The sequence below is a fragment of the Oncorhynchus keta genome, chromosome 35, assembly GCF_023373465.1.
Source record: "Oncorhynchus keta strain PuntledgeMale-10-30-2019 chromosome 35, Oket_V2, whole genome shotgun sequence".
Lineage (NCBI taxonomy): Eukaryota > Metazoa > Chordata > Actinopteri > Salmoniformes > Salmonidae > Oncorhynchus > Oncorhynchus keta.
Genome location: NC_068455.1, coordinates 147690 through 166054, shown reverse-complemented (window position 1 = coordinate 166054; position 18365 = coordinate 147690). Strand labels below are relative to the sequence as shown.

Sequence of the window (18365 nt, the reverse complement as noted above, 5' to 3'; positions counted from 1 at the left end):
TGCCCTTAACCACTGCGCCACCCGGGAGGCCTGACTGCTGGACTTGTTGACTGCTCGATCCACACAGCAGACATGGTGGGTTAGGAATGCTGTGTAGCTCTGCATTTCTTTTGCCATCATTACGTCATCTAAATCAAATCCAATTTTATTGGTCACATACACGTGTTATTAGCAGGTGTTATTGGTCACATGGTTAGCAGATGGTATTGGTCACATACACATGTTATTAGCAGATGTTATTGGTCACATGGTTAGCAGATGGTATTGGTCACATACACATGTTATTAGCAGATGTTATTGGTCACATGGTCAGCAGATGGTATTGGTCACATGGTTAGCAGATGTTATTGGTCATATGGTTAGCAGATGTTAATGGTCACATACACCTGGTTAGCAGATGTTAATGGTCACGTGGTTAGCAGATGTTAATGGGCACATGGTTAGCAGATGGTATTGGTCACATGGTTAGCAGATGTTATTGGTCACATGGTTAGCAGATGTTATTGGTCACATGGTTGGCAGATGTTATTGGTCACATGGTTGGCAGATGTTAATGGTCACGTGGTTAGCAGATGTTAATGGTCACGTGGTTAGCAGATGTTAATGGTCGCGTGGTTAGCAGATGTTAATGGTCGCGTGGTTAGCAGATGTTAATGGTCGCGTGGTTAGCAGATGTTAATGGTCGCGTGGTTAGCAGATGTTAATGGTCGCGTGGTTAGCAGATGTTAATGGTCGCGTGGTTAGCAGATGTTAATGGTCGCGTGGTTAGCAGATGTTAATGGTCGCGTGGTTAGCAGATGTTAATGGTCGCGTGGTTAGCAGATGTTAATGGTGTCGCCTGGTTAGCAGATGTTAATGGTGTCGCCTGGTTAGCAGATGTTAATGGTGTCGCGTGGTTAGCAGATGTTAATGGTGTCGCGTGGTTAGCAGATGTTAATGGTGTCGCGTGGTTAGCAGATGTTAATGGTCGCGTGGTTAGCAGATGTTAATGGTCGCGTGGTTAGCAGATGTTAATGGTCGCGTGGTTAGCAGATGTTAATGGTCTCGCGTGGTTAGCAGATGTTAATGTGAGTGTAGCGAAATGCTTGTGCATCTAGTTCCAACAGTGCAGTGCATCTAATAATATAACAATTCCCCAAGAACTACCTAAAGGGGTTGATGAGTATATGTACATGTAAGTATATGGATGAGTGATGGCTGAGCGGCATAGGTGCAATAGATGGTATAAAATACAGTATATACATGTGATATGAGTAATGTAAGATATGTAAACATTATTAAAGTGACATTGTTTTCCTGTGACTAGTGATCCATTTATTAAAGTGTCCAGTGATTGGGTCTCAATGTAGGCAGCAGCCTCTCTGAGTTATTGATTGCTGTTTAACAGTCTGATGGCCTTCAGATAAGCTGTTTCTCAATCTCTCGGTCCCAGCTTTGATGCCCCTGTACGGACCCCGCCTTCTGGATGATAGCAGGGTGAACAGGCAGTGGCTCGGGTGGTTGTTGTCCTTGATGATCTTTTTGGCCTTCCTGTAACATCGGGTGGTGTAGGTGTCCTGGAGGGCAGGTAGTTTGCCCCCAGTGATGCGTTGTGCAGACCGTACCACCCTCTGGAGAGCCTTACGGTTGTGGACGATGCAGTTGCCGTACCAGGCTGTGAAACATCCCGACACGATGCTCTCGATTGTGCATCTGTAGAAGTTTGTCAGGGTTTTGGGTGACAAGCCATATTTCTTCAGCCCCCTGAGGTTGAAGAGGCGCTGTTGAGCCTTCTTCACCACACTGTCTGTGTGTGTGGACCATTTCAGTTTGTCCGTGATGTGTACGCCCAGGAACTTAAAACTTACTACCCTCTCCACTACTGTCCCTTCGATGTGGATTGGGGGGTGCTCTCTCTCCTGTTTCCTGAAGTTCACGATCGTCTTCTTTGTTTTGTTGACGTTGGGTGAGAGGTTATTTTCCTGACACCACACTCCAGGGCCCTCACCTCCTCCCTGTAGGCTGTCTCGTCATTGTTTGGTGATCAAGCCCACTACTGTTCTGTCCGCAAACTTGATTGAGTTGGAGGCGTGCGTGGCCACGCAATCGTGGGTGAACAGGGAGTACATGAGAGGGCTGAGCACACACCCTTGTGGGGCCCCAGTGTTGAGGATCAGCAAAGAGATGTTGTTTCCTACATTCACCACCTGGGGGTGGCCGGTCAGAAAGTCCAGGAAAATCCTGAAAATACTATGTTATATTGGTATGCACATCAGAACTAGACATCGGGCCAATGCCGATGTTGGCATTTTTAGCTAGGAGTGCCAAGTCTAGGTCCAAGGGGCTTCTAAACAGCTTCTACCCCCAAGCCATAAGACTCCTGAACATCTAGGTATATGCCTACCCAGACTATTTTCACTGCCCCCTTCCTATTTTATGCCGTTGCTACTGTGTTATCTATGCATAGTCACTTTAATAACTTTATCTACATGTTCATATTGTTATTTTACTGCTGCTCTTTAATTATTTGCTACTTTCATTTATTTAAAAAGGTTTGTGGTATTTTTCTTAACTGCATTGTTGGTTAAGGGCTTGTTCGTCAGCATTTCACTGTAAGGTCTACTATACCTGTTGTATTTGGCGCATGAGACTCAAGCTTAAAAATCCTTCTTTAACCTGTCTTCTAGAACATTCTGTGTATATGTTATAGACCATTGTGTGTGGGCTTCTGCGGTATACCATATATACGTTATACCGGGGTATTTAGAAATAGCCACGGGATGGTTTTTCAATAGCGTCAATACCGTTGAAACGATTTCTTTAAGGTTTTTCTATACATTTGAATATTTGTAGTTCCATTTGAATGAAATACCTGCAGTGAACTTGTGCAATATATTATATTATGTAGATTGCATTCTTCATTTCATCTGTCACATTATTTTACATTATGAAACTTACCATAGTCCCCCAGAACAGCTGACCCAGTCACATTATGAAGTTACCATAGTCCCCCAGAACAGCTGACCCAGTCACATTCCAATTTGTAAGTCGCTCTGGATAAGAGCGTCTGCTAAATGACTTAAATGTAAAAATGTAAAATTATGAAGTTACCATAGTCCCCCAGAACAGCTGACCCAGTCACATTATGAAGTTACCATAGTCCCCCAGAACAGCTGACCCAGTCACATTATGAAGTTACCATAGTCCCCCAGAACAGCTGACCCAGTCACATTATGAAGTTACCATAGTCCCCCAGAACAGCTGACCCAGTCACATTATGAAGTTACCATAGTCCCCCAGAACAGCTGACCCAGTCACATTATGAAGTTACCATAGTCCCCCAGAACAGCTGACCCAGTCACATTATGAAGTTACCATAGTCCCCCAGAACAGCTGACCCAGTCACATTATGAAGTTACCATAGTCCCCCAGAACAGCTGACCCAGTCACATTATGAAGTTACCATAGTCCCCAGCTGAGAACCCCCAGAACAGCTGACCCAGTCACATTATGAAGTTACCATAGTCCCCCAGAACAGCTGACCCAGTCACATTATGAAGTTACCATAGTCCCCAGAACAGCTGACCCAGTCACATTATGAAGTTACCATAGTCCCCCAGAACAGCTGACCCAGTCACATTATGAAGTTACCATAGTCCCCCAGAACAGCTGACCCAGTCACATTATGAAGTTACCATAGTCCCCCAGAACAGCTGACCCAGTCACATTATGAAGTTACCATAGTCCCCCAGAACAGCTGACCCAGTCACATTATGAAGTTACCATAGTCCCCCAGAACAGCTGACCCAGTCACATTATGAAGTTACCATAGTCCCCCAGAACAGCTGACCCAGTCACATTATGAAGTTACCATAGTCCCCCAGAACAGCTGACCCAGTCACATTATGAAGTTACCATAGTCCCCCAGAACAGCTGACCCAGTCACATTATGAAGTTACCATAGTCCCCCAGAACAGCTGACCCAGTCACATTATGAAGTTACACCCCCATTATGAAGTTACCATAGTCCCCCAGAACAGCTGACCCAGTCACATTATGAAGTTACCATAGTCCCCAGAACAGCTGACCCAGTCACATTATGAAGTTACCATAGTCCCCCAGAACAGCTGACCCAGTCACATTATGAAGTTACCATAGTCCCCCAGAACAGCTGACCCAGTCACATTATGAAGTTACCATAGTCCCCCAGAACAGCTGACCCAGTCACATTATGAAGTTACCATAGTCCCCCAGAACAGCTGACCCAGTCACATTATGTCACATTATGAAGTTACCATAGTCCCCCAGAACAGCTGACCCAGTCACATTATGAAGTTACCATAGTCCCCCAGAACAGCTGACCCAGTCACATTATGAAGTTACCATAGTCCCCCAGAACAGCTGACCCAGTCACATTATGAAGTTACCATAGTCCCCCAGAACAGCTGACCCAGTCACATTATGAAGTTACCATAGTCCCCCAGAACAGCTGACCCAGTCACATTATGAAGTTACCATAGTCCCCCAGAACAGCTGACCCAGTCACATTATGAAGTTACCATAGTCCCCCAGAACAGCTGACCCAGTCACATTATGAAGTTACCATAGTCCCCAGAACAGCTGACCCAGTCACATTATGAAGTTACCATAGTCCCCCAGAACAGCTGACCCAGTCACATTATGAAGTTACCATAGTCCCCCAGAACAGCTGACCCAGTCACATTATGAAGTTACCATAGTCCCCCAGAACAGCTGACCCAGTCACATTATGAAGTTACCATAGTCCCCCAGAACAGCTGACCCAGTCACATTATGAAGTTACCATAGTCCCCCAGAACAGCTGACCCAGTCACATTATGAAGTTACCATAGTCCCCCAGAACAGCTGACCCAGTCACATTATGAAGTTACCATAGTCCCCCAGAACAGCTGACCCAGTCACATTATGAAGTTACCATAGTCCCCCAGAACAGCTGACCCAGTCACATTATGAAGTTACCATAGTCCCCCAGAACAGCTGACCCAGTCACATTATGAAGTTACCATAGTCCCCCAGAACAGCTGACCCAGTCACATTATGAAGTTACCATAGTCCCCCAGAACAGCTGACCCAGTCACATTATGAAGTTACCATAGTCCCCCAGAACAGCTGACCCAGTCACATTATGAAGTTACCATAGTCCCCCAGAACAGCTGACCCAGTCACATTATGAAGTTACCATAGTCCCCAGAACAGCTGACCCAGTCACATTATGAAGTTACCATAGTCCCCCAGAACAGCTGACCCAGTCACATTATGAGCTGAGTTACACATTATGAAGTTACCATAGTCCCCCAGAACAGCTGACCCAGTCACATTATGAAGTTACCATAGTCCCCCAGAACAGCTGACCCAGTCACATTATGAAGTTACCATAGTCCCCCAGAACAGCTGACCCAGTCACATTATGAAGTTACCATAGTCCCCCAGAACAGCTGACCCAGTCACATTATGAAGTTACCATAGTCCCCCAGAACAGCTGACCCAGTCACATTATGAAGTTACCATAGTCCCCCAGAACAGCTGACCCAGTCACATTATGAAGTTACCATAGTCCCCCAGAACAGCTGACCCAGTCACATTATGAAGTTACCATAGTCCCCAGAACAGCTGACCCAGTCACATTATGAAGTTACCATAGTCCCCCAGAACAGCTGACCCAGTCACATTATGAAGTTACCATAGTCCCCCAGAACAGCTGACCCAGTCACATTATGAAGTTACCATAGTCCCCCAGAACAGCTGACCCAGTCACATTATGAAGTTACCATAGTCCCCCAGAACATGAAGCTGAGAACAGCTGACCCAGTCACATTATGAAGTTACCATAGTCCCCCAGAACAGCTGACCCAGTCACATTATGAAGTTACCATAGTCCCCCAGAACAGCTGACCCAGTCACATTATGAAGTTACCATAGTCCCCCAGAACAGCTGACCCAGTCACATTATGAAGTTACCATAGTCCCCCAGAACAGCTGACCCAGTCACATTATGAAGTTACCATAGTCCCCCAGAACAGCTGACCCAGTCACATTATGAAGTTACCATAGTCCCCCAGAACAGCTGACCCAGTCACATTATGAAGTTACCATAGTCCCCCAGAACAGCTGACCCAGTCACATTATGAAGTTACCATAGTCCCCCAGAACAGCTGACCCAGTCACATTATGAAGTTACCATAGTCCCCCAGAACAGCTGACCCAGTCACATTATGAAGTTACCATAGTCCCCCAGAACAGCTGACCCAGTCACATGTTTGTAAACAGCACAACATGAGAAAGCAGGAACAGGTGAGTCCAGCTGTGTATTGACAGGGTCGCGTTTTATATCCAAAGTCTTTTTTGCTTCAATATAGTGATCAGGACCGTGCAACTATAGTTTTCCTTCAAAGAAAATACATTCGTGCAACACATCAGGCCAAAAATAGCTTCATTTTCATCAGATGACAACAGAAGTGTAATGATGTTTGTCTGACAGCCACAAAAGTAAATGAACCTACAATGAAAAGCAAGGTATTTTTTTTCAAAAACGATGCATGGCCAACATTTCTAATGTTTAGGTCTACCATAGGAAGAATGTAGGCAGCTACATTTCTAATGTTTAGGCCTACCATAGGAAGAATGTAGGCAGCTACATTTCCTAATGTTTTGCTTTTAACAGGAGAAAAATAGTCTGGCTACACCGAGAAAAGTAGAGCGAAAAGTAGCTTCATATCAGTCAGAGCGCTGCCTGCTGATAGAAGGTATCAGTCATAATCTTAGGTCTTCTGATATCTCTTTTGTTCGAGGCATGGTTCACATCAGGCAATGCTTCGTGTGAATAGCAAACTAAGATTTTGGTAGTTTTTATATATTGCAGGACAGCTCTAACTAACATCTCCAATCTCGTCTCATTGATTGGACTCCACGCTAGTCTTGACTCCAATTATCTTTTGAAAAAGTAATTAGCCGAGGGGTTCACAAACTTTTTCCAAACTACACTGTGAATGTTTAAAACAAGTAATCAATATAGGCCATAAAAATACTATTGTTGTGACTTGGAGGAAGATCAGGATTCTCATATACTTTTTTCTTGCAACTATATGTAGAACTTGAAGCTGGAGTGCCTGCAACAAAAAAAAGTATTTTCTGGTTGTTGTCATATTTAGCTAACAGCCTCATTGGAAATGTGCTATTATTTATGCTTTAGCATACTGGTAGTAGATTCCCAATGGCCTCCTTTTTAACCATAAATCCTGGAGTGCGAGAAGGACGATATGAACATCTGGATACCACCCGTGTGTGTGTGTGTGTGTGTGTGTGTGTGTGTTAAAACACTGTCTCATTTCCTTTGTTGTGTCCAGGTGGTGGCCTGCAGAGATCCAGCACCCCCGGAACATCCCCACCAACATCCAGCACCTTCGCCACAAAATCGGAGAGTTCCCAGTCTTCTTCTTTGGTTCTAAGGACTACTTCTGGACGCACCAGGGCAGAGTTTTCCCCTACATGGAGGGAGACCGGGGCAGCAGGGTCCAGAAGACTGGGATAGGGAAGGTCTTCAAGAACGGTAAACTCACCTATGGAATATTAAGCAGCTCTGTCCTTTCTTGGACAAAAGATTCTTCTAAGAACTTCAGTTGTTGACACTAACTTTCTAAGGCTGCAATTAGAATAATAATAATCAATTGGAGTTCTTTCCAAGAATAACAAGACAAACACAACTGATCAACATTTTAATAACACTCATCAAACATAATGAGAATAATCATGAGATGAGAAGACCTGCAGATCCTGAACATTAAATGTAATAGTCAGTCTGTGATCAGTCTGTTGTAGCTTGTCCTGAGTTGGTGTCCTTATGCTTGTTGCTCTTATCTGTTAGCTCCTTGCTTGAGTTTCAGAGGCTAAACTCTCATTTTTCCTTCTGTCCTTGAAGGTGGTCTGTAGTGTACCGTTAGGGTTACACTAGCTCTGTCCTTGAAGATTATCTATAGTGTACCGTTCAGGTTACACTAGCTCTGTCCTTGAAGGTGATCTGTAGTGTACCGTTAGGGTTACACTAGCTCTGTCCTTGAAGGTGGTCTGTAGTGTACCGTTAGGGTTACACTAGCTCTGTCCTTGAAGGTGGTCTATAGTGTACCGTTAGGGTTACACTAGCTCTGTCTGTGATCCTAGCTCTGTTCCTGAAGGTGGTCTGGTTAGGGTTACACTAGCTCTGTCCTTGAAGGTGGTCTGTAGTGTACCGTTAGGGTTACACTAGCTCTGTCCTTGAAGGTGATCTATAGTGTACCGTTAGGGTTACACTAGCTCTGTCCTTGAAGGTGGTCTGTAGTGTACCGTTAGGGTTACACTAGCTCTGTCCTTGAAGGTGGTCTGTAGTGTACCGTTAGGGTTACACTAGCTCTGTCCTTGAAGGTGGTCTATAGTGTACCGTTAGGGTTACACTAGCTCTGTCCTTGAAGGTGGTCTATAGTAGTTGGGTTACACTAGCTCTGTCCTTGAAGATGATCTATAGTGTACCGTTAGGGTTACTCTGTTTACACTAGGGTTAGTGTACACTAGCTCTGTCTGTCCTTGAAGATGATCTATAGATCTAGCTCTGTCCTAGTGTCTACCGTTAGGGTTACACTAGCTCTGTCCTTGAAGATGATCTAGGGTAGTGTACCGTTCAGGTCCTTGAAGATGATCTATAGTGTTACACTAGCTCTGTCCTTGAAGATGATCTATAGTGTACCGTTCAGGTTACACTAGCTCTGTCCTTGAAGGTGATCTATAGTGTACCGTTAGGGTTACACTAGCTCTGTCCTGAAGATGATCTATAGTGTACCGTTAGGTTACACTAGCTCTGTCCTTGAAGATGATCTTAGGGTTACACTAGCTCTGTACCGTTCTAGGTTACACTAGCTCTGTCCTTGAAGATGATCTATAGTGTACCGTTAGGTTACACTAGCTCTGTCCTTGAAGATGATCTATAGTGTACCGTTCAGGTTACACTAGCTCTGTCCTTGAAGATTATCTATAGTGTACCGTTCAGGTTACACTAGCTCTGTCCTTGAAGGTGATCTATAGTGTACCGTTAGGGTTACACTAGCTCTGTCCTTGAAGATGATCTATAGTGTACCGTTAGGGTTACACTTGCTCTGTCCTTGAAGATGATCTATAGTGTACCGTTCAGGTTACACTAGCTCTGTCCTTGAAGGTGATCTATAGTGTACCGTTAGGGTTACACTAGCTCTGTCCTTGAAGATGATCTATAGTGTACCGTTAGGGTTACACTAGCTCTGTCCTTGAAGATTATCTATAGTGTACCGTTCAGGTTACACTAGCTCTGTCCTTGAAGGTGATCTATAGTGTACCGTTAGGGTTACACTAGCTCTGTCCTTGAAGATTATCTATAGTGTACCGTTCAGGTTACACTAGCTCTGTCCTTGAAGGTGATCTATAGTGTACCGTTCAGGTTACACTAGCTCTGTCCTTGAAGGTGATCTATAGTGTACCGTTAGGGTTACACTAGCTCTGTCCTTGAAGGTGATCTATAGTGTACCGTTAGGGTTACACTAGCTCTGTCCTTGAAGGTGATCTATAGTGTACCGTTAGGGTTACACTAGCTCTGTCCTTGAAGGTGATCTATAGTGTACCGTTCAGGTTACACTAGCTCTGTCCTTGAAGATGATCTATAGTGTACCGTTAGGGTTACACTAGCTCTGTCCTTGAAGGTGATCTATAGTGTACCGTTAGGGTTACACTAGCTCTTTTACGGTCTTATGCTTCCGAGATTCTTTTTGAGTGTTTAGTGCATGGGCACTTCCGTCCCAATTTCTCTACTCGATTACAGGTACTATTCCCTAAAAGGAACTTTTTCCATAATTTATCAAATTACCATTTCTGGACATTTAAAGGCAAAGATCCAGGCCTTGTAGACGGGTTGCTGGAGATGGAGGTGCTTATGTCCAGAGTTGAGAGGTCCAGCAGGATAAGAAGCTAAGATAGTGTGGGGGAGACAGCAGTCCTTTTGACCCGAGGTGTGAAAGGACACTTTTATGACCCTTTGTCTTGGAGAAAAAGGAGCTCAGTCGTCCATAACAGTTCAGTGTTTTAGACAGTAAAAGAATGCTCCTCATATTACATTAAAACGACACGACGCTGCACTACCGATCATTGTCTTTTGTGCCTGTTTATAGTATCACTAAGACAACTGAAGATAACAGTAGTCTGTCTCTCCAGCGCTTTTGGAGGCAGAGAATCGCTTCAAGGAGATCAAGATGGAACGGGAGGCCAAGGAGACGCAGGAGAACAACAGGAAACCACCTCCGTACAAATACATCAAGGTCTGAACTCTATAAACCCTTTGTAACAACTGCACTCTTACTTCCTGAAACTCAGTTTTTCTTAGTCCTTCAAACTCAGTCCATCTTAGTCCTTCAAACTCAGTCCATCTTAGTCCTTCAAACTCAGTCCATCTTAGTCCTTCAAACTCAGTCCATCTTAGTCCTTCAAACTCAGTCCATCTTAGTCCTTCAAACTCAGTCCATCTTAGTCCTTCAAACTCAGTCCATCTTAGTCCTTCAAACTCAGTCCATCTTAGTCCTTCAAACTCAGTCCATCTTAGTCCTTCAAACATGCACGCCTCCAACTCTATCATCAAGTTAGCAGACGACACTACAGTGGTAGGCTTGATTACCAACAACGACGAGACGGCCTACAGGGAGGAGGTGAGGGCCCTCGGAGTGTGGTGTCAGGAAAATAACCTCACACTCAACATCAACAAAACAAAGGAGATGATCGTGGACTTCAGGAAACAGCAGAGGGAGCACCCCCCCATCCACAAAAAACAGGACAGTAGTGGAGAAGGTGGAATGTTTTAAGTTCCTCGGCGTACACATCACGGACAAGCTGAAATGGTCCACTCACACAGACAGCATCGTGAAGAAGGTGCATCAGCGCCTCTTAAACCTCAGGAGGCTGAAGAAATTCGGCTTGTCACCAAAAGCACCCACAAACTTCTACAGATGCACAATTGAGAGCATCCTGGCGGGCTGTATCACCGCCTGGTACGGCAACTGCTCCGCCCTCAACCGTAAGGCTCTCCAGAGGGTAGTGAGGTCTGCACAACGCATCACCGGGGGCAAACTACCTGCCCTCCAGGACACCTACACCACCCGATGTTACAGGAAGGCCATAAAGATCATCAAGGACATCAACCACCCGAACCACTGCCTGTTCACCCCGCTATCATCCAGAAGGCGAGGTCAGTACAGGTGCATCAAAGCAGGAACCAAGAGACTGAAAAACAGCTTCTATCTCAAGGCCATCAGACTGTTAAACAGCCACCACTAACATTAAGTGGCTGCCAACATACTGACTCAACTCCAGCCACTTTAATAATGGGAAAATTGGATGTAATAAATGTATCACTAGTCACTTTAAACAATGCCACTTTATATAATGTTTACATACCCTACATTACTCATCTCATATGTATATACTGTACTCTATACCATCTACTGCATCTTGCCTATGCCGTTCAGCCATCGCTCATCCATATATTTATATGTACATATTCTTATTCATTCCTTTACACTTGTGTGTATAAGATAGTTGTTGTGGAATTGTTAGATTACTTGATATATATTACTGCACGGTCGGAACGAGAAGCACAAGCATTTCGGTACACTCGCATTAACATCTGCTAACCATGTGACCAATAACATCTGCTAACCATGTGACCAATAACATCTGCTAACCATGTGACCAATAACATCTGCTGACCATGTGACCAATAAAATGTGATTTGACCTTAGTCCTTTAAACGCGGTCCGCCGTAGTCCTTTAAACGCGGTCCGCCGTAGTCCTTTAAACGCGGTCCGCCGTAGTCCTTTAAACGCGGTCCGCCGTAGTCCTTTAAACGCGGTCCGCCGTAGTCCTTTAAACGCGGTCCGCCGTAGTCCTTTAAACGCGGTCCGCCTTAGTCCTTTAAACGCGGTCCGCCGTAGTCCTTTAAACGCGGTCCGCCGTAGTCCTTTAAACGCGGTCCGCCTTAGTCCTTTAAACGCGGTCCGCCTTAGTCCTTTAAACGCGGTCCGCCTTAGTCCTTTAAACGCGGTCCGCCTTAGTCCCTTAAACGCGGTCCGCCTTAGTCCTTTAAACGCGGTCCACCTTAGTCCTTTAAACGCACACAACGATGAGACTGGAGACTTGTGAATCACTCAGGGTTGTGCAGCACACGCCAGGTGATCTAGTTACAGTATGGAATTCACAACTAGATGTTTGCCACCTAGATATCTGATAACTTAATAGTTAACTGTCTAAAATGTGCTAAATGCTCTGCAATTGTGCATTTGGTTTGCTAATTAGTAGCTAATTAGCTAAATGGGTAGCTTCTTCCAAATCAAGCTGCACTTCGTAACAGAGAATCCCCTGGATCAAGTGCTGTCTAATATTTGTTTTGTGCGTGCAGCAAACTGTGAGTAGTCCTTCAAATGCGTTTGAACTTATTCCTTCAAACTCGGCCCTTTGTCCAGTTGGATATTTGTAATATATGTTCTCCCCTGTATGTTCTGCAGATCAACAAGCCCTGTGGCCGGGTGCAGGTCTACACAGCCGACGTATCAGAGATCCCCAAGTGTAACTGTAAGCCCACGGACGAGAAGCCGTGTGGGTTTGAGTCAGAATGCCTGAACAGGATGTTGATGTACGAGTGCCACCCTCAGGTCTGTCCCAACGCAGAGCGATGCTGCAACCAGGACTTCACCAAGAGACACTACCCAGAGACGAAGATCATCAAGACTGCTGGCAAGGGCTGGGGTCTGGTGGCACTACGGGATATTAAGAAGGTGTGTGTGTGTGTATATACAGTTTACCTTAGCAAATACATTTAAACTCAGTTTTTCACAATTCCTGACATTTAATCCTAGTAAATATTCCCTTTCTTAGGTCAGTTAGGATCACCACTTTATTTTAAGAATGTGAAATGTCAGAATAATAGTTGAGAGAATGATTTATTTCAGCTTTTATTTCTTTCATCACATTCCCAGTGGGTCAGAAGTTTACATATACTCAATTAGTATTTGGTAGCATTGCCTTTAAATTGTTTAACTTGGTGTCAAACGTTCCGGATAGCCTTCTACAAACTTGCTCGCACAAGCTTTTTCAGATCTGCCCACAAATTGGGGTCAGGGCTTTGTGATGGCCACTCCAATACCATGACTTTGTTGTCCTTAAGCCATTTTGCCACAACTTTGGAAGTATGCTTGGGGTCATTGAACATTTGGAAGACCCATTTGCGACCAAGCTTTAACTTCCTGACTGATGTCTTGAGATGTTGCTTCAATATATCCACATAATTTTCCATCCTCATGATGCCATCTATTTTGTGAAGTGCACCAGTCCCTCCTGCAGCAAAGCACGCCCACAACATGATGCTGCCACCTCCGTGCTTCACGGTTGGGATGGTGTTCTTCGGCTTGCAAGCCTCCCACTTTTTCCTCCTAACATAATGATGGTCATTATGGCCAAACAGTTCTATTTTTATTTCATCAGACCAGAGGACATTTCTCCGAAAAGTACGATTTTGTCCCCATGTGCAGTTGCAAACCGTAGTCTGGCTTTTTTTATGGCGGTTTTGGAGCAGTGGCTTCTTCCTTGCTGAGCGGCCTTTCAGGTTATGTCGATATAGGACTCGTTTTACTGTGGATATAGATTCTTTTGTACCTGTTTCCTCCAGCATCTTGACAAGGTCCTTTGCTGTTGTTCTGGGATTGATTTGCACTTTTAACACCAAAGCACATTAATCTCTGCACTTTTAACACCAAAGCACATTAATCTCTAGGAGACAGAACGCGTCTCCTTCCTGAGCGGTATGACGGCTGTGTGGTCCCATGGTGTTTATACTTGCATACTATTGTTTGTAAAGATGAACGTGATACATTCAGGAAATTGCTCCCAAGGATGAACCAGACTTGTGAAGGTCTACAATTTTTTTTCTGAGGTCTTGCCTGATTTCTTTTGATTTTCCCATGATGTCAAGCAAATAGGCACTGAGTTCGAAGGTAGGCCTTGAAATACATCCACAGGTACACCTCCAATTGACTCAAATGATATCAATTAGCAGAAGCTTTTAAAGCCATGACATTTTCTGGAATGTTCCAAGCTGTTTAAAGGCACAGTCAACTTAGTGTATGTAAACTTCTGAACCACTGGAATTGTGATACAGTGAATAATAAGTGAAATCTGTCTGTAAACAATTGTTGGAGAAATGACTTGTGTCCTGCAGAAAGTAGATGTCCTAACTGACTTGCCAAAACTATAGTTTGTTAAACAAGTGGAGTGGTTGAAAACCGATTTTTAATGACTCCAACCTAAGTGTATGTAAACCTCCGACTTCAACTGTACATCTCGTGTCTTTATGCAAACTGGAAACCTACTGAGGCCGCATTTATTGTAGCTGGGGATTTTAACAAAGCAAATTTGAGGAAAACGCTACCGAAGTTCTATCAACACTGACTGCTCGGGTAAAACACTGGACCACTGCTACTACCCCTTTCGAAATGCCGACAAGGCCCTCCCCCGCCCTACCTTCGGCAAATCAGAACACGACTCCATTTTACTACTCCCTTCCTATAGGCAGAATCAAGAAGCACCCATTGTAATGTCTTTTCAACATTAACTAAACAATGTAACTGGGAATCGAAATGGCCTGCCCGTACTGGGAATCGAAATGGCCTGCCCGTACTGGGAATCGAAATGGCCTGCCCCGTACTGGGAATCGAAATGGCCTGCCCCGTACTGGGAATCGAAATGGCCTGCCCGTACTGGGAATCGAAATGGCCTGCCCGTACTGGGAATCGAAATGGCCTGCCCGTACTGGGAATCGAAATGGCCTGCCCGTACTGGGAATCGAAATGGCCTGCCCGTACTGGGAATCGAAATGGCCTGCCCCGTACTGGGAATCGAAATGGCCTGCCCGTACTGGGAATCGAAATGGCCTGCCCCGTACTGGGAATCGAAATGGCCTGCCCCGTACTGGGAATCGAAATGGCCTTTCCCCGTACTGGGAATCGAAATGGCCTGGGAATCGAAATGGCCTGCCCCGTACTGGGAATCGAAATGGCCTGCCCCGTACTGGGAATCGAAATGGCCTGCCCGTATGGAATCTGGCCCCCGTACTTGGAATCGAAATGGCCTGCCCGTACTGGGAATCGAAATGGCCTGCCCGTACTGGGAATCGAAATGGCCTGCCCGTACTTGGAATCGAAATGGCCTGCCCGTACTGGGAATCGAAATGGCCTGCCCCGTACTGGGAATCGAAATGGCCTGCCCCGTACTCCAATATTTGACAATAATGACTTGCCTTTTGCATCCCCCCCCAATGATCTGAATGTGGAATCTGTACCGTTAACGATTTATCATGGACAGTAATGGTTTTGAAAAGATACACATTACCAGACTACTCCTTTTCTCTATATTTACAACTTAGGTCAGCTATGCTGTCCTCTGGAGTCCCTTGGGAAACCCAACTACCAAACCATCCAATGATGGGATTTAGAGATCTGGGCTCCGAAAAGGTTGACTAATTTCATACCCATACTTGACATAGTTCAGTTAAAGCCCAACACATATAAACAATAAATACACTGATTGTATAAAACTTGATTTTTAATTATTGAGAAAATTGAGACATGGATTGTGTATTTGTGCCATTCAGAGGGTTAATGGGCAAGACTAACGATTCAAGTGCCTTTGAACAGGGTATGGTAGTAAGTGCCAGATGCAGAGGTTTGGGTCAAGAACTGCAAATTTGCTGTGTTTTTCACGCTCAACAGTTTCCTGTGAGTATCAAGAATGGTCCACCCAGAGGGGTGGTATAGGGAGGGTTTTTATGGGGGTGCCTGGAGGGTCAGGATGGTCTGTCTGATGTGAACCCTTCACAGAAGAAAAAGTTGTATCTGTGATCTGATTGGTTGATGGTGTTTCAGTGATCTGATTGGTTGATGAACGTTAATCGGTGATCTGATTGGTTGATGAGGGTGTATCAGTAGTCTGACTGGGTGATGCTGTATCACTGATTTGATTGGTTGCCTCTCCTGCAGGGTGAGTTTGTGAATGAGTACATCGGAGAGCTGATTGATGAAGAGGAATGTCGCTCCAGGATCAAGTACTACCAGGAGAATGACATCACTCACTTCTACATGCTCACCATCGACAAGGTAAACTATGACATCACTCACTTCTACATGCTCTGGACACTGACCTGTTATAATGTTACTGCTGGCCTGGACACTGACCTGTTATAATGTTACTGCTGGCCTGGACACTGACCTGTTATAATGTTACTGCTGGCCTGGACACTGACCTGATATAATGTTACTGCTGGCCTGGACACTGACCTGTTATAATGTTACTGCTGGCCTGGACACTGACCTGTTATAATGTTACTGCTGGCCTGGACACTGACCTGATATAATGTTACTGCTGGCCTGGACACTGACCTGTTATAATGTTACTGCTGGCCTGGACACTGGACTGACCTGATATAATGTTACTGCTGGCCTGGACACTGACCTGTTATAATGTTACTGCTGGCCTGGACACTGACCTGATATAATGTTACTGCTGGCCTGGACACTGACCTGTTATAATGTTACTGCTGGCCTGGACACTGACCTGATATAATGTTACTGCTGGCCTGGACACTGACCTGATATAATGTTACTGCTGGCCTGGACACTGACCTGATATAATGTTACTGCTGGCCTGGACACTGACCTGTTATAATGTTACTGCTGGCCTGGACACTGACCTGATATAATGTTACTGCTGGCCTGGACACTGACCTGATATAATGTTACTGCTGGCCTGGACACTGACCTGATATAATGTTACTGCTGGCCTGGACACTGACCTGATATAATGTTACTGCTGGCCTGGACACTGACCTGTTATAATGTTACTGCTGGCCTGGACACTGACCTGATATAATGTTACTGACCTGTTATAATGTTACTGGCCTGGACACTGACCTGCCTGGACACTGACCTGTTATAATGTTACTGCTGGCCTGGACACTGGACTGACCTGATATAATGTTACTGCTGGCCTGGACACTGACCTGATATAATGTTACTGCTGGCCTGGACACTGACCTGATATAATGTTACTGCTGGCCTGGACACTGACCTGTTATAATGTTACTGCTGGCCTGGACACTGACCTGATATAATGTTACTGCTGGCCTGGACACTGACCTGATATAATGTTACTGCTGGCCTGGACACTGACCTGTTATAATGTTACTGCTGGCCTGGACACTGACCTGTTATAATGTTACTGCTGGCCTGGACACTGACCTGTTATAATGTTACTGCTGGCCTGGACACTGACCTGATATAATGTTACTGCTGGCCTGGACACTGACCTGATATAATGTTACTGCTGGCCTGGACACTGACCTGATATAATGTTACTGCTGGCCTGGACACTGACCTGTTATAATGTTACTGCTGGCCTGGACACTGACCTGTTATAATGTTACTGCTGGCCTGGACACTGACCTGTTATAATGTTACTGCTGGCCTGGACACTGACCTGTTATAATGTTACTGCTGGCCTGGACACTGACCTGTTATAATGTTACTGCTGGCCTGGACACTGACCTGATATAATGTTACTACTGGCCTGGACACTGACCTGTTATAATGTTACTGCTGGCCTGGACACTGACCTGTTATAATGTTACTGCTGGCCTGGACACTGACCTGTTATAATGTTACTGCTGGCCTGGACACTGACCTGTTATAATGTTACTGCTGGCCTGGACACTGACCTGTTATAATGTTACTGCTGGCCTGGACACTGACCTGTTATAATGTTACTGCTGGCCTGGACACTGACCTGTTATAATGTTACTGCTGGCCTGGATACTGACCTGATATAATGTTACTGCTGGCCTGGACACTGACCTGTTATAATGTTACTGCTGGCCTGGACACTGACCTGATATAATGTTACTGCTGGCCTGGACACTGACCTGTTATAATGTTACTGCTGGCCTGGACACTGACCTGTTATAATGTTACTGCTGGCCTGGACACTGACCTGTTATAATGTTACTGCTGGCCTGGACACTGACTGACCTGTTATAATGTTACTGCTGGCCTGGACACTGACTGACCTGTTATAATGTTACTGCTGGCCTGGACACTGACCACCTGTTATAATGTTACTGCTGGCCTGGACACTGACCACCTGTTATAATGTTACTGCTGGCCTGGACGCTGGCCTGTTATAATGTTACTGCTGGCCTGGACACTGACCACCTGTTATAATGTTACTGCTGGCCTGGACACTGACCTGATATAATGTTACTGCTG

General features: G+C 45.1%; 1 protein-coding gene and 1 long non-coding RNA gene across 2 annotated transcripts in view; both read left to right on the top strand.

The window, feature by feature from the left end:
• Positions 1 to 18365, top strand: part of LOC118368015 (histone-lysine N-methyltransferase NSD2-like) — a 79641-nt gene that overhangs the window by 50054 nt on the left and 11222 nt on the right. The window contains exons 13-16 of the mRNA XM_052495871.1: positions 7362 to 7564; positions 10222 to 10325; positions 12561 to 12830; positions 16086 to 16202. Of these exons, the coding sequence (XP_052351831.1) occupies positions 7362 to 7564; positions 10222 to 10325; positions 12561 to 12830; positions 16086 to 16202 (694 nt within the window). The remainder of the gene's footprint in view (positions 1 to 7361; positions 7565 to 10221; positions 10326 to 12560; positions 12831 to 16085; positions 16203 to 18365) is intronic.
• Positions 6435 to 6696, top strand: LOC127915643 (uncharacterized). Its single transcript, XR_008091478.1, has 2 exons — positions 6435 to 6578; positions 6624 to 6696. It is a non-coding gene; the product is annotated as an uncharacterized LOC127915643 (long non-coding RNA).